This window comes from Hypanus sabinus, chromosome 9, assembly GCF_030144855.1.
Source record: "Hypanus sabinus isolate sHypSab1 chromosome 9, sHypSab1.hap1, whole genome shotgun sequence".
NCBI lineage: Eukaryota > Metazoa > Chordata > Chondrichthyes > Myliobatiformes > Dasyatidae > Hypanus > Hypanus sabinus.
Window position 1 is genome coordinate 104484523 of NC_082714.1, and position 17391 is coordinate 104501913.

At 44.1% G+C, this 17391-nt stretch overlaps 1 protein-coding gene across 1 annotated transcript in view; it reads right to left on the minus strand.

Moving 5' to 3' along the window:
- LOC132399692 (bactericidal permeability-increasing protein-like) overlaps positions 1-17391 on the minus strand; it is a 36791-nt gene that overhangs the window by 9605 nt on the left and 9795 nt on the right. Inside the window, exons 4-9 of the mRNA XM_059980351.1 lie at positions 14854-14985; positions 10556-10711; positions 4882-4945; positions 4715-4775; positions 2389-2480; positions 935-1111 (exon numbers count right to left, since the gene is read on the minus strand). Of these exons, the coding sequence (XP_059836334.1) occupies positions 935-1111; positions 2389-2480; positions 4715-4775; positions 4882-4945; positions 10556-10711; positions 14854-14985 (682 nt within the window). The remainder of the gene's footprint in view (positions 1-934; positions 1112-2388; positions 2481-4714; positions 4776-4881; positions 4946-10555; positions 10712-14853; positions 14986-17391) is intronic.

The window sequence follows — 17391 nt, forward strand, 5'->3', positions numbered from 1 at the left end:
TTTGACGGTGGGGGGGTGGGGGGGGGGTGGAGCAATTGGTGTAAGGATACATGAAGCATGTAGTGAGAATGTAAGGAAGGATAGGCCATTGATAGGACATAATTGCAGTTGGTTGGAGGAGTTGAAATGTGCCATTTTTACTGAAGAATTATCAGGAACAAGGGTGATAACTTAGATCATGGGTCAATACATGGAATTATGACAATGTAGCCATTATGGAAACCTAGTTGTCACAAGGGCAGGAATGATTACTGGATATTCCGGGCTTCGATGTTTCAAAAGGGACAGGGAGGGATTTAAAGGAGGTGGGAGAGTGGCATTGCTAATCACAGCTGCAGAAATGGAGAACATTGTAGAGGGATTGTCTGCTGAGACAGTGTAGGGTTGGAAGATCACACTATTGGGAGTATTCTATAGACCTATTCCCCCGTCCTCACCCATCCCCTCAGCAAGTGATGCTGAGGAGCAGATCAGGAGGTAGTTTTGGAAAAGGTGCAGAAATAACAGTTATTGTCATTGGTGACATCAACTTTCCTAATATTGACTGACACCTTGTTAGTGCAAAAGGTTTGGATGGGGCAACATTGCTTCGATGTACGTCAGAAGGATCACCAATGCACTATGTAGAGGTAGACATCAAATGACTATAGAGAGGCCATACTAGTACAAGGCAAAGAACCAGTCAGGTGACAAATTTCTCAGTGGGTGGGCACTTTGGAGACAATGGCAAATTTTGGAGAGAATGAATCTTCAAAAGAGCTGTCCAATCTAAATTTGGAGTAATTGTGACCACAAGGCAGGTAATGCTTTAGTTCTGCATCTCTTCACTGTGTGGCAGCATTTGTTTCCAGTGACACCCACTCCTGCCTGTGAGAAAGATAACCTTGTACCTGCTGACCAATACATCAGGCGGTGAATGACAGTCTCTACTCACCATATGATCTGTAACCTTCATTTGCAAAGCTCCTGCTTTCTGAAACACAAATGCTGCTGAATTAGCCAGGAAATCGGATATTCCCAAGTACAGCATGTGATTGCTTTGACTGGGGAGGCTGACTGGAGGTGGCTGGAAGGGAGGCTCTTCGTGATGTCCCACTCTGTAAACTTCACCCTATAAAAAGAATTAGTTATCAAATGCCAGGTACGGGAGAATGCAGGCCCATAAAATGCTATTTAACCAATGCTTGTCTATTCCTGGTTTTCCCCACTATCCATGACATCCCATCTTCTCACAGCTACCTTAGGGAGGAGGTACAGAAGCCTGAAGTCCCACACCACCAGGTCCCACAACTATTTCCTTCAACCATCTGGCTTCTGAACCTCAAACAAAAGAAAATCTGTAGATGCTGGAAATCCAAGCAACACACACAAAATGCTGGAGGAACTCAGCAGGCCAGGCAGCATCTATGGGAAAAAGTACAGTTGACACTTTAGGCTGAGATCCTTCGGCAGGACTGGAGGGAAAAAAAACCCTAGGAGTAGATTTAAAAGGTGGGAGAGGAGAAAGAGAAACACAAGGTGATAGGTGAAACTGGGAGGGAAGGGACGAAGTAAAGAGCTGGGAAGTTGATTGGTGAACGAGATACAGGGCTGCAGAAGGGGGAATCTAATTGGAGAGGTCAGAAGGCCATGGAAGAAAGAAAAGGGTGGAGGAGTACCAGAGGGAGGCGATGGGTAGGCAAGGAGATAATGTGGGAGAGGGAAAAAGGAATGGGGAATGGTGAAGTGGGGGTTGCATTACCGGAAGTTGGAGAAATCGATGTTCATGCCATCAGGTTGGAGGTTACCCAGTGGGAATATAAGGTGTTACTCCTCCAACCTGAGTGTGGCCTCATCACAACAGTAGAGGAGGCCATGGACTGACATGTTGGAATGGGAATGGGAAGTGGAATTAAAATGGGTGGCCACTGAAAGATCCCACTTTTTCTGGTGGTCAGAGCGTAGGTGCTCGGTGAAACGGTCTCCCAATCGAAATTGAAGTCTCATCAATATACAGAAGGCCGCACCGGAAGCATTGGATGCAGTACTCACAGGTGAAATGTCGCCTCACCTGAAAGGACTGTTTGGGCCCTGGATGGTGGTGAGGGAGGAGGTGTAAGGGCAGGTGTAGCACTTGCTCTGCTTGCAAGGATAAGTGCCAGGAGGGAGATCGGTGGGGAGGGATGAATGGACAAGGGAGTCACATAGGGAGAGATCGCTGTAGAAAGCAGAAAGTGGGGGTAGGGAAAGATGTTCTTGGTGGTGGAATCCCAATGGAGGTGGTGGAAGTTCCAAAGAATTATGTGCTGGACGTGGAGGCTGGTGAAGTGGTAGGTGAAAAATAATTAATTGCTACTCCATCTAACCTGTCTTACATCTCCCTCTCTCTTTCCCGTTGTCAATGCATACCTTAAAATCCAGGTCCATGGCATCGGATGTGAATTTAATTTGATTAACCAGAGAATAGTCAACCTCAGCGAAGTCATTAAGGCGGAAAGATACTGAGAACATAGAAAAAAGCATTAAACTTCAGATTGTACTGCATTAAACTTTATTATCCTAAGCATGGTCACATTACACCATTGAACATCTTGCTTATTCATTACTGAACTACGGAGTCCTGTATCTCTCAGCAGCTTGATCAAAGCCAACTGGTTTACAGAGCTATGGAGACACAAGAGACTGCTGATTCTGGAAACTGGAGCTCCGCACAACGCGCTGACGGAACTTAACGGGTCGGCAGAGTCCAGGAGAAGGGTCTTGACACTAAACATCTTCCTTCCAGCTGCCCAATTGAATCAGGAGCATGAGAGGAGGCAACTCTCATGATTTAAACCCTCAACATGATGCTATCACAGCTTGGGGCGTCAGAGTTCAATCCCGGTGTCCTCTGTCAGGAGTCTCTGTGGAGTGGAATGCGTGGGTTTTCCCCGGCCGCTTCACTTTCCTCCCACTGTCCAAAGATATCCTGGGAAGGTTATCTGGCCATTGTAAATTCTCCTGCGATTATGTCAGGGTTAAATAGGAACTATCGGGGATGCTGAGCGCTCAGCTTCAAGGGCCAGAAGGGCCTATTCTGCACTGTATTTTTAAATTTAAAAAAACGTTTCCTTACCCCCTTTCTTCCAAGATGGCGTATTAGAAGGAGAATTGGGAATCTCTTAGTAAGATGTTTCCTTAACTGATAATTGCTTCAATTAGCAAGCCATTCAGATGAAGGAGATCCAAGATTGGGTTCTCAGTTCACACCTGAGACCATTCAATTGGCTGAATCATGAGTGCGGTTCCAGTGACTCAGCAGGTCAGGCAGCACCTGAGAAGCCATTTTGGGTCTGGGACCATTTGTCAAAATTGGGAAAGAGCGAAGCAAGTCAGGCCACCTTGGGAGTATAATATTCAGCTCTGGTCACCGCACTACAGGAATGATGTGGAAGCTTGGGAGAGGACACAGGACACTGCCCGGATTAGAGTAGTTATCATAAGGAGAGGTTGGACAGATTAGACTGCTTTCTCTGTCGCTCAGGAGAGAACTGATAGAAGTGAGGAATAAATAGGGCACACAGCTTCATTCCAGGTTCAAAATGTTAAATACCACAGAGCACAGCTTCAAAGAAAGGAGAGAAAGATTAAGGGAGATGTTCAGGACCAATTTTGTCTGCACAGGGAGTAGAAGATACCTAAAACATGCTGCCCGGGGGACTTATGGAAGCAGTCAAAGCAGTGCCATTTAAGAGGTTTTTCGTCAGACTCATGGACAAGCAGAGGATCAGGGGTGGGGGCAGATATGGATCACGTTCAGGCAAATGGCATTAATTCCACTTGACACTATACTTGGCACAGTCACTGTGGGCAGAAGGGCCTGTCCCAGTGTTGTACTGTTCCATGTCAGTTAGTTTTAAGTAGCAGGAAAGGTGAGGGGGGTGGTATTTGGGAACAAAGGAAATACCTCTGGTAGGGTGAGACCAGAAGACCTAATGTGGCAGAAAGGTGGAGTTAAAGTCAGATTAGGCTGTAATTTTAGTTCACCATCCCACTATGACCTCCTGTACTGTCAATGCAAGCTTGATAAGCAACATCATATCTTCCGCCTTGGCAGATGCATCGCTTGGGACTCGGTACTGAATTCTGTAACTCTAGATAGCTCACTCTTTCTTTCTGTGCGTACCAGCACTGGCCAATTCTGGCTGCCCTTACTCTGGCACAGCGATTTCTTTTTACATACACTCTGACCTGTAGGCCCCACAACTTTATCACCTGCAATACACTCTTACAAAGAATACATTCTTTGCAATACATTCTGCAAAGTTTCACTTGACCTTAAATCCCTCTTTAAACTGCCACTTTAGGTCAGCAGTCTCAGGCTAACAGAGATTTTCCCTTGAAAGGACACGGAAACATTAAAGCTGTTTCTCCCTCCATAGATTCTGCCCGACCTGCTGGGAGTTTTCTCCATCTTCTATTTTTATTTCAGTTTTGAGTTTCTGAGAGTTTTTTTTTTGATTTTCACTCTCCAATACTGTTGCTGCCAGATGCAATGTAAGTGATGAGAGGTGGTGGGGGGAGGGTAGGGGAGGGTCAATCCACTTTCGTTTCGGATTGCTTGCATATACAGCATATTCATTTGATCTTCCTGTGCAAATCTGATCCATTGTAGGGAGCACAAGGCAGCATCCTCACGAGAGTCTCTGAAAGGTGATGGGTGATGATAGAAGAGGAAGAATGTAAAACAACCTACTTTTCATGCTCTTTAGATCATTTTCCAGATCCTTGATGGCACTAGAGACTTGAGGACAAATCTGTGAAGAGATAATAAGTGACAATTATCTGACTCTGACATTCTGCCACATCGTGCAAGTTAACAGCAGAAATATCTGGTGTGAAGGTCGATGGGAGATGACCTACCTCCTTGTTAAGAGCACGCTTGATGGGTTTCTCTATGAATTTGCGGAATAGATTGTACAACCATCTACAAAACACAACATGGTTAGGTGAAAACAAATCTGTGCATTGTGCAGAATCACTTGGAAATGCAGAAAGTACTCAGGAGTAAGGATGTGGGTTGGCGTGCAGGAGTAAGCATCACCAAATGTTTCACCTGTGTAAAGGATTTTCTCTCTTTATGTTACTGCGTGTGTTAATCAAAATGGCTTCTTTGTTAAAAGTAAGAATGCTTCCTTGTTATGCTAACTGGTGAGAGGGTGCTTTCTCTCGAAGCTTGTTTGGGTTATATTTACTGATAACGAGAATTGTATTCGTTTGTTAACCAATCGGGATAGAGGTTATTCTTCTTGTGGGTCTGTTAAGCTAGTATTGTTGGTGCTAGGGAGTTGGTGCGAGGGGCGAGAGAGAGAGGACGCGATGCTGTAAGCTGGACGACGGAACGGACCCTGAGCGGGGGTCCGAGGCCAGGGTTTTCAGCGAGGAGAGGAGACGAAGACAGACGTGCCAGGGGTGCTTGGTTGATCACTTCGAGTGGTCGTGAGCTGCGAGTCGAGGAGGTCTGAGGGGATCGAATGGTGGTCAGAAGACTGTTAATTGAGCTCCAATGGTTGTGCATGAAGTGGTTTGGACTTTGATAAGTTTGGCGCCTTTTACTTTTCCTTTTCTATTGCATCTCTATTAAGTACATAGTTCCAGTAAGATCTAGAAAGTGAACTCATGTAATCACATGTTGTGTACTGTCTGTTATTTGGCGGGGTGGGGACAGCACACAGCATCCACACAAGCTGATCGCCCAGTTTGGCGGGGCCAAAGGCTGCTCCCCCTAGACCAGGGGTCGGCAACCCGCGGCTCCGGAGCCACATGCGGCTCTTTCACCTCTGTGCTGCGGCTCCCTGTGGCTTTGGGAAATAATTGGTCAGTATTTAATTAAAATGTATTTTATGTTAGTTTGTTAGCTTTTGAAATGTAATTCTAAATTTGAAGATTATGGTGATCTTGTACAATCTAAATAAGACTTTGTGGCGACACATTTCCTGGCACATCCGAAACGGCTCACAATTAGCCAGCGTTCAGGCTAAGAGAGATAGCCTGCGGGGATTTGTGAGTACGTGTCTTTTGCAGCATCCGTGCCCATGGGGGCTGGGTTGAGGGAGGCTTAAAAGCAAGGCTGTTTAGTTCGAATAAAGTTATTCGACTGCAGTTTACTGACTGCGTGAGCACACCGCTACAACGTGTTTTTATCGCTATTAATATACGTCACCACTGCCAATACCTGACACCCGTCAGTGCGCGATTTCTTTAATTTTTCGATCCAAGGTAGGCCAACTATGGAGAATTCTAAAAAAAGAAAAGTGACTGAAGAAAACAGAACGTTTAATGATACGTGGACAGATTCATTTGCTTTCACTGTTGACGAGACTGGTTTACCGGTATGCTTAATATGCAATGAGAAACTAGCAAACAACAAAAAGTCAAATGTCGCAAGGCATTTCCAGAGTAAACACGCAGCCTTTGCTCAAAAATATCCGGATGGAGATGAGAGAAAAAAAGCCGTTTCGGAACTGATGCGGAAGGTTGATCTGAGCAAAAATCATTTCCAGAAATGGATGAAGTCTGGAAAATCAACGACATACGCTAGTTATATTGCCGCTCAGGAAATAGTCAGGCACGGGAAGCAGTTTACAGATGGTGAATATATAAAAGAATCTTTCATTAAGATTTCAGAACATCTATTCACGGACTTTAAAAACAAGAGTGAAATTGTGCAGAAAATCAGGGATGTGCCTCTCTGCAAAGACTGTCAAAGACAGAACCATAAAAATGGCAGAAGACATCACAAGACAGCAAATTAAAGACATCAATTCAGCTGTGGCCTACTCGATTGCATGTAATGAGTCTAAAGACAAAGGTGATATTGAACAAATAGCGCTGTTCTGCCGGTATGTAAACTCTGCCGGGCCACAGGAAGAACTAATTGAGTTGATACCTCTAAAAGACCAAACACGGGGGGGAGGACATCTGTGAGGCTGTCTTGAATTGTTTAAGAGCCAAAGGAATAAAGACCACCCACCTGGTGTCAGTAGCTACTGATGGGGCACCAAGTATGACAGGAGCGCACAAGGGATTTGTGGCTTTACTGCAGAAGTCGCTGGACAGAAAGCTGCTGACTTTTCACTGCATCTTGCACCAAGAGGCACTGTGCGCTCAAACATTTCCTCCAGAATGCACAGAAGTAATGGATGATGTCATTCAGATTGTCAATAAAATAATGGCAAAAAGTTTAAATCACCGTCAATTCCGTTTGTTACTGGACGAGCTGGAAAGCGCATATTCTGATCTCCTGCTGCACAACAAAGTCCGGTGGCTGTCCAAAGGGGAGGTGCTGAAACGCTTTGTCACGTGTCTGGAAGAAGTGAAAACTTTTCTGGGCAGCAAAAGGCTCACCTTTCCTGAGCTGGAACAGCCAGAGTGGCTGGAAAAGCTACACTTCATGGTAGACATGACAGTGCACCTGAACACGCTGAACACAGCTCTTCAGGGGTAAGGACGTACAGCCCTGCACATGTTGGAGGATGTTTTGGCATTCGAGCGCAAGTTGACAGTGCTTGCCAGAGATTTACAGAAAGGCACATTGTCTCACTTCCCCAATTTGAGAGAGTTCAAACAAGGTCACGACATGATAATTTCGGAGTATTTACATTCTGCAATCATCGCAATGCAAACATCGTTTGGGAAACGCTTCTGTGAGTTCAGAGAGGAAAAAAACACATTATCCTTCCCGGTCACTCCCTTAAGCATCGATCCATCCCTACTGAATACGACTGCATTGTCAGGTGTGAGTCAACCTGATCTTGAGTTGGAACTGGCCGACATAGCCGACAAAGACATATGGGTGTCCAAGTTTAGACGCTTGACAGCAGACCTTGAAGATGTTGCCAGTCAGAAGGCCGTTCTTGCTCAGAATCACAAATGGAGTGATATTGAAAACCTCCCAAAACTGGACAAACTTGTGTTCGAAACATGGAATGCTATGCCCGACATTTATGTAAACATGAAAAAGTATGCGCTTGGAGTCCTGTTGATCTTTGGATCCACATATGTATGTGAGCAGGTGTTCTCCAACATGAACTTTATTAAAAAAACATCGCGCACGCCTCAGAGATGACAGCTTGCGATCCTGTGTAACGATGAAGGTGACGTCATACAGCCCTGATGTGCAGACGCTGTGCGCTGAGGTCCAGGAGCAGAAATCCCATTAACCAAGTATGATAAATATTTTAATTGCCTATTATTTTACGTATATTCATATTTTTTCATTACTCAGTGAAATAGTCCTTTTATTTTTCAGGTTGACAGCTGGCTGACGTTATTTTTGGTTTGCTGCTGGCGGCAAATTTAAGTTTGGCGTTTTTCATAAATACAAGAAGGACTCAAATAGACATTGAGTATTTTACTTAAAAGTAACCTTCAACCCAACGTCTTTTTTTCGGTGTTCAAAATGTTTTTGTTGCATGCAGAAATGTAATTTCGTTTTCTCTGCAGGAGTTCATCAATTTCATAAATGCAACACATTATAGTTTGTTTATACATAGCATAAAGGCAAAACAAAACGTTGTATGCAGTGTTATTTCATTTTAAATGTCAAACGGGTTTTGCGGCTCCCAGTGCTTTCTTTTCTGTGGGAAACGGGTCCAAGTGGCTCTTTCAGTGGTAAAGGTTGCTGACCCCTGCCCTAGACGGAAGCGTGCTGAGTGACCCTGAGGCTTATCAGGGGGCTACATCTGCAAATGTTTTGTTGGAGTAAATTCCCTCATTTTAACATTAGACCTAATCAGATCCCAGTGAATCATGTAAATAGAGCTAATCTAAAAATTTTAGAGTTCATAGAGTTTTGCCCCACAGAAATAGTACATGCCAGCCAAGGTGCCTCATCTCAGCTAGTCCCATTTGTCGGCATTTGACCCATAACTCTCTAAACCTTTCCTACTCAAGCGCCTGTCCAAATGCAGAGTGTTAAGTCAGCATGTGAGGCAGTTGATGTACCGGTAAATACAGCTTGTAAAGAGTTTGTGAGGAAGGGTAGGCAGTTGATAGTCATTGGGATGGGTTTTAATGCAAGCAGTATCGGGAACAAGGGTGATGAGCTTAGTGCGTGGGTCAGTACACAGAACTACGATGTTGTGGCTACTGGACGTTCTGGAGTTTAAGTGTGTCAACTGCAACAGGGAGGGAGGGTCAAGAGATTAAAGCTCTGATCATCTCCTGTTTGGTGTTATATAGCTAACACAACTGTGATAAGCCAACAGTTCTGCGTCTGATTCTATTGACTTTCCAACTTCCTGGTCAGATCCCTCACTCCGAGTCCTGGAGGATCACTTCCCGGGGAGGTTTCAGCTCACGTGGGAGATCAGTGACAAACTGACAGCACGGATGTTGACCCTGAAATTTTGTTCCATCGTGATGGTGACTACAAAGCATTTGGCTCAGCTCAGGTCTGGCTTGGGAAGTGGGGAAAACAGCTTACCCCTGCTGATAGTGTTTGGGGTTGCTGGTCTCTCTATTCCAACACAGAGCTGCCCCAGCATTACAGATCTGCTGGCATCTCAACCTCAGCTCCCTCTGTCATATTTACTCTCAAACCTGTTGTTCTTCATCCTCTACTTCCCTTCCTTCCCATTAACTTCCTTCCCCATAGTCTGTTTTTTTTTATCAATTTTTATCAATTATGCTATTGTTTGCACTGTTGTAACTATGTGGTTTTGTGCAGGTCTTGTAGCTTTAGTTTTTGGTCTTGTTTGTCTGGTGGATTTGGAGCTCCTTTCCGGGGAACACGTTAAGACAGTAGCGCAATAGTAATAGGCAACAGCCTCTCCAGACTCTGGATTGGGGATTGCCAAACGTTATGTGGATCTTCTGGTGTAGTCTGTTTTGTCATGTGCTTTTGTGATATCATTCTGGAGGAATGTTGTCTTATTTTTTAACTGCATTGTATTTGTGGTTTCTAAATGACAATAAACTGAATCTGAATCTGAATTTATAGTCATAGTCATAAGCACAGTCTTTGTCCCATGGGATCCATTCCAACCATCAGGTTGCTATTCACACTAATCCCACTCTAATTCCATCAAAACAGCCCCCTCCCCCCACCCCCAGTGGATTTTACTTGTCAGACTGGTGTCCTTTGGCGTGCCAATCCTGGCCAATGCAACTTTCAGGATAATTTACGGGGAAAAATCCAATCTCGGAGTCAGAATCAGCCTGACTGGGATTCAGTACTGGAGACAGTTACCTTCCTGCCCACTAAAATCTCCACCACTTGAAGACAAATTATATCATAATTAACTCTCTCAAAGCACCGATCATATTCTGGGCTTTAAATGAAGAATAGGCAACTGAAGAAGACTGCAGAGGAGTGAGGGGGAGGGAAAGAGAGAGAGAGTGAGAATGAGGGATAGAATGGAAGAGAGAAAGAGATTGCAGAGGACAGAAAATAAGAGGAGAGAAGTAGCAGGAATGATACAGAGCAAGTAAAAAAAAAAAGAGTGCACAAGAGAGAGATAAAGAAAGCAGGAGAGGGAGAGAAATAGCAGAAATGTATGGTGGTTTCTTTTTCCTAAAGTACTTGGTATATTACCTTTTCCTTCTGGTGAACCGGACACGAACTGTACCAACGTTGGCAGAACAGGCAACGCTGTGGATTGCAGGACGACCTGTATTGTCTCGGGTCAGTCCTATAGTCTGTGATATCGACAGCCTTCCCGCAGTTACCACAAATGATCCACTCGTCCTACTGTAGTAAGGAGAAGCCAAGGTCATTTGGTAAATGAGTACAAGAAGACAGACCGACGAATGAACTGAGATCCATAACTCTGCTGAAGTTTATTGTCCCAGCGTCTGGTATTAGACCCCGCTCTACTGGGGCCTGGAGGTATAGAGTTCGGAGTGGCAGGCGTTCTTTCAGAGAAATAGGCCATTCAGCCCAGAGAGAATGATGCACCATGGACTTCCCTCCACCCTTCTACCCCTGGGTCCAAGCATAATAGAGCTATTGATTAGTCATTCCAATCTCAGACATACCACCCTGCAAAAACTCACTTCAGGGAGGTAGCACCATCAATTTGCGGGAGACTCCTGGGAGAGGTGGGATTTCTGCGATAGAGTAGCTCCTTAGCAACTAGCCAGCTAATTTAAATAATGTTAGCTATGCTAATGAACGAATGACACCTGTTAAACTCACCTCAGCATGTCTTTTACATTTTAACCCTCCACAGACAATAGAAAAGTCACTGTTGCAAGCAGTGCAGCGAGCAACACTGTCATTATTCTTGACCCCTATTAGGCAGGGGTACACTTTAGTCTGGGGTGAAGTACGTTTTTTGGAACACTCTGCCATGTCGCGCGGTCTCTCTCTTTCTCTCTCTCTCTCTCTCTCTATCACTCTCAAAAAAATCGATTTCCAGGATATTGTATACAATTTGCGGGCATCAGCGAGCCGCTATCAATATGCGGGAGACTCCCAGAACTTCTGGGACAGGTGGGATGACTGCAATCTATCTCCTGTAGCAGTCACAGAGCTGAGGCCAAGAGGAGTCACTGGTAGAGAGCTTTGGGAACAATAGGTCCAATATCACCCAATCTATCTAAGCACACTCCACTCATCTCATCAAGTCTTAAGTCCCTTGTTAACTGCATAACAAAAATGCATCTTGCATTTTAATACATCAACATACTTTGGTCCCACCATCTCCCAATAACGTTTGTCCCTCCATGATACTGTGTGACTGAAGTATTGTCTGTTTATTAAGAGGGATTGACTATGGGTGAAACTTCAGATGTAAAACTCACCCTATATGATGATGAGAATTCACCCAGTAACAAGAGTCTTTCTTTTATAGATGGCCTGCATGAGCATCAGGCTTAGAAAGGGATGGCATAGGATTGGAAAGTGTGGTTGAGTTGAGTTAAGAAATGGCAAGGGTAAAAGGACTCTAATGGCAGTTGTACACAGGCCTCCAAACAGCAGCCGGGATGAGGACTACAAATTACAGCAGGAGATAGAAAAGGCAAGACATAAGGGTCATGGTAATCATTAGGGATTTTAACATGAAAATGGATTGGTAAAACCAGGTCAGTACTGGACCTCAGGAGACAGAATTTGTAGAATGTCTAAGGGATGGCTTTTTTGAACAGCTTGTTGTTGAGCCCACTAGGGGATTGGCTGAGCTGTATTAGGTGTTGTGCAATGATCTGGAGGTGATAAGAGAACTTAAGATTAAGGAACCCTTAGGGAACAGTGATCACAATATGATTGAGTTCACTTTGAAATTTGAGGAGGAGAAACTAAATTCCAATATGTCGGTATTTCAGTGGAATAAAGGAAATTACAATGGCAGGAGAGGGGAACTGGCCAAAGTTGACTGAAAAGGGACAGTAGCAGGGAGGACAGCAGAGCAGCAATGGCTGGAGTTTCTGCAAAAAATGAGGGAAATGCAAGACAGATATATTCCAAATAAGAAGAAATTTTTGAATGGAAGAAGGACACTGCCTTGGCTGACAAGTGAAGTCAGAGCCAAAGTAAAAGCAAAAGAGAGGGCATATAAGGAGGCCAAAATAGTGGGAAGATAGAGAATTGGGAAGCTTTTAAAAACTTGCAGAAGGAAACTAAGAAGGTCATTAGGAAGGAAAAGTTGAATTATGAAAGGAAGCTGGTGACTAATATCAAAGAAGATACTGAAAGCTTTTTTAAGTGTATAAAGGGTAAAAGAGAGTTTAGGGTAGATATAGGACCAATAGAAAATGACACTGGAGATATTGTAATGAGAGATACAGAGATAGGAGAGGAACTGAATGCTTATTTTGCATCAGTCTTCACAATGGAAGACATGTGCAGTATACTGGACACTCAAGAGTGTCAGGGCAGTGAAGTTTGTGCAGTGAAAATTATGCCTGAGAAGGTGGTCAGGTAGCTTAATGGTCTGAGAGTGGATAAATCTCTTGGACCTGATGGAATCCACCCTTGGGTTCTGAAGGAAGGAGCTGGATAGATTGTAGAGTCATTAACAATGATCTTTCAAAAATCGATAGATTCTGGCATTGTACCGGATGACCGGAAAATTGCAAATGTTACCCTGCTATTTAAGAAGGGTGGGAGACAGTAGAAAGGAAACTATAGACCTGTTCGCCTGACAGGAGTGGTTGGGAAGTTGTTGGAATCGATTGTTAGTGATGAGACTATGGAGTACCTGGAGGCACGTGACAAGATAGGCCAAAGCCAGCATGGTTTCCTGAAAGGAAAATCCTGCCTGACTAACCTACTGCAATTTTTTGAGGAAATTACAAACAGAGTAGACGAAGGAGATGCAGTAGATGTGGTCTACCTGGATTTCCATAAGGCCTTTGACAAGGTGCTGCACGAGGCTGCTTAGCAAGATAAGATCCCATGGAATTACAGGGGAGTTACTAGCATGGGTGGAGCATTGGCTGATCGGCAGAAAACAGAGAGTGGGAATAAAGGGATCCTATTCTGGCTGGTTGCCATTTACTAGTGGAGGTCCACAAAGGTCAGTGTTGGGACTTTTACAGTGCTGGTTTTTACAATGTATGTCAATGATTTGGACCAAGGGATTAATGGATTTGTGGCTAAATTTGCCAATGATACAAAGATAGGTGGAGGAGCGGGTAGTGTTGAGGAAACAGAGAGCCTGCAGAGAGACTTAGATAGTTTAGGGGAATGGGCAAAGAAGTGGCAAATGAATTACAATGTTGGAAAGTGTATGATCATGCACTTTGGTGGAAGAAATAAACAGGCAGACTATTACGTATTTAGATGGGTAGAGAATTCTAAATGCAGAGATACAAAGGAGCTTGGGAGTCTTTGTGCAGGATACCCTAAAGGTTAACCTCCAGGTTGAGTTGGTGGTGAAGAAGGCAAATGCAATGTTGGCATTCATTTCTAGAGGTTTAGAATATAAAAGCAGGGATGTGATGTTGGGGTTCTACAAGGCACTCGCGAGACCACACTTGGAGTATTGTGTGCAGTTTTGGGCTCTTTATTTTAGAAAGGATATACTGACATTGGAGAAGAGGGTTCAGAGAAGATTCACAAGAATGATTCCAGGAACGAAAGGGCTACCATGTGATGAACGTCTGGCAGCTCTTGGGCTGTATTCCCTGGAGTTCAGGAGAACAAGGGGTTATCTCATAGAAATATTCTAAATTTTAAAAGGCCTGAACAGATTAGATATGGCAAGGTTAATTCCCATGGTAGGGGAGTCTAGGACAAGAGGGCATGACTTCAGGATTGAAGGACGTTCATTTAGAACAGAGATGCGGAGAAATTACTTCAGTCAGAGGATGGTAAATCTGTAGAATTTGTTGACATGAGTGGCCGTGGAGGCCAAGTCATTGGGTGCATTTAAGGCAGAGATAGATAGGTTCTTGATTAGCCAGGGTATCAAAGGGTATGTGGAGAAGGCAAGGGAGTGGGGATGACTGGAGGAATTAGATCAACCCATGGTTGAATGGTGGAACAGACTCGATGAGCCAAATGGCCTACTTCTGCTCCTGTATCTTATGGTCTTATGAGCAGACTGTAGTCAAATGGAAAGCAGTCTGTATGGCAGGGTGTAGAACTGTGTATAGAACCTGTGGTCATGTGGTAGGGCTTAATGTGACAGAGCTGGAACCAGGCTGTCACACCTCAAATCCACTTCACAATGAGCTGTACCCAAATGGGAGACAATGGGCAGAATGATGGGAGCTGTGCCCTAGCCTCTAAACGTCTCTGTTCCCGTGGGCAACAAGGTTACAGCAGACTATCGTAACTTTCCAAAATCCAACCCAAAACAGGGAGAGTGAGGGTACACTGTCACCATCTGGAATCCTCCAATAGCTCAGGAAGAATGAAAAGTAAAGCAAGGTCTGAATACTTACAAGAAATGGCGCTTCTTTACTCTAAAATTGCCCCTCACAGTAATGTAGCCATTAGCAACAGAAAACTGGATGCCTTTCCCAGCAATGAATTTCACAGAGGACTGAGGCAAGCCAAACTGTGTAATCTGAAAGCTGGAGACAAGATAGGTGCAATGAGTTATTGTTATATTGTGTTAGAATGTAGAACATTTAACAACACAGGAAACGGTCCTTCAGCCCATGATGTTGTACCGAGCTAATTAAGCTAATGACACCAAATCCCTTCTGCCTGCACATGGTCCATGTCCCAGCATTCCCTCTTAAATACCTCTATTGTATCTTCATCCACCACTTCTCCTGCCAGCACATTCCAGGCACCCACTGCTCTGTGTGAAAAACGTGCCCCTCACATCTCCTTTGAACTTTCACCCTCTCACCTTAAATGCATGCCCTCTAGTATGGACGTTTCAACCCTCTGGCCAGCTATTTGGCATGGTAGTGTAACAATGTGACAGCAGCAGCAGCTGTGAACATGTGGCTTTCCTCTGGGTGCTCCTGTTACCTGCCACATTCCTAAAAACACCTTCACTGGTTGTGGGCACGCTATGTTGGTGTCAGAAATGTGGTGACACTTGCCCAGCGTGATCCTCGTTGATTCGATTTGAAGCAAACAATGCATTTCACTGTATGTTCTGATGTAAGACCTGTGCAAAATTCTTCGATATCTTGTATCAATCTAGATAGATAAATATAGATTCCATACACACACACACTCAAATATTATATATTTTATACATATGTATATAAACAATTTAATGTATTGCACTGCACTGTTGCCACAAAAGAAAAACTAGTTTCATGACGTATATGAGTGATGATAAACCTGATTCAGATATGGGTCTCCATTGTGGACTGAGAGTTGGAAGGGGCCAGAGACAGGAAAATCATGGTTGGGAAGAGAGGAAGGGAGAGGGGAGGGAGCAGGAAGCACCAGAGAGACATTTTGTACTGATCAACAAACCACTTGTTTAGGATCAAATGACCTCACCTGGTGTGTCAGGGCTGGGTGCATCTGCACCCTCTGTCACCCCACCCCCCTCACCTCAGGCACTCCTTCTCCACCACCTATCCCACTCTTCCTGCAGTGTTGCTCCCCCACCATTTCCAACATCCTTTGCACCCACCACAAACTTGCTCTTCGCTCCACGTTGACAAATACCCTAGCTATGTATATGTGCCTAAGGCTTTTGCACAGTACTGGACATCTGACAAATAAAACTACTCTTTAATCTTTAAAATAATCCAGTAAAGTGGAGGTTAATGTTCCAAGTCAATGGTATTTTTTGCTTGATGTTTGATTTTTATTCTTAACTTCAATTTTATAGAAGTCAGACAGAGGTTCCAGTGTGGATCTTTGTGGAACACCACTAGTCACAGACTTCCAGCCAGAAGAAGACCCATTGACGACGGCCCTCTTGCCTTCTATGGGCAAGCCGGTTCCAAATCTAAACAACACGGACACCACAGACCCTATGCATCTTCATCTTCTGGATAAGCCTATCCACTGCCCTATTCTCATTGACCACCTGTGCCACCTCCTTGAGACACTCAATTAAGTTGGAATCACATGACTTGCTCCATACTATCCTTTGCTGACTGACGAAGGGTCTCAGCCCGAAACGTCGACAGGACTTCCCCCTATCGATGCTGCCTGGCCTGCTGTGTTCCACCAGCATTTTGTGTGTGTTGTTTGAATTTCCAGCATCTGCAGATTTCCTTGCGTTTGCCCCTAATTAGGGTCTGCCTTTCCAAATCTTCATAAATCCTATCCTAAAGAACCCTCTCCAATAGCTTCCCTACCACTGATATGAGGGTCGCCAGCCTGTAATTTCCAGTACTATCCCTATTTCCTTTCTTGAACAACAGAACATTAGCAACTCACTGGTCCTCTGTGACTTCGCCTGTGGCTTGAGATGACAGAAAGATTTTGGTCAAGGCCCTCACAACCTTGCTGCTCTCAATAACCTGATGTACAAATGTGGACATCCATCCAGCTCTGGGAACGTATCTACCTGAATATTATGTGCTCATACATAAAAAGAAAATAAATAAATTGGAAGTATCTTGCCTTGTTCAGTTTCATTACACAGCAAAATCCCAATAATTTCTCAGTAAATCCCTAATAGTGGAGTCCATAGTAGAAGATATTCCGCAAAGCGAATCGTTCACTACATGTTACTATACCCACTCTACTTGTGGTTTGCCGATATCAGGGTTGGGGAAAAAAGGATTCCACAGTATGGCCATTAGATTTCTAATATGAATATTCACTGATTAACTTGCCTTAGATACACCACAGTCCTTTTGAAATGAAAAAGTCTTCCAATATCTAAAGATCTAAAGTTGTTTTCCTATCAAACCATTACATGTTTAGGACATCACAAAACACTATACTATCAATGAATTATAGTCAATAATGAAGGTAACCAATTTACACTAATTAAAAAAGCATATGAGAAAACTAACAGTTTTGATTTTTCAGTAATGGGAAATCCTGTA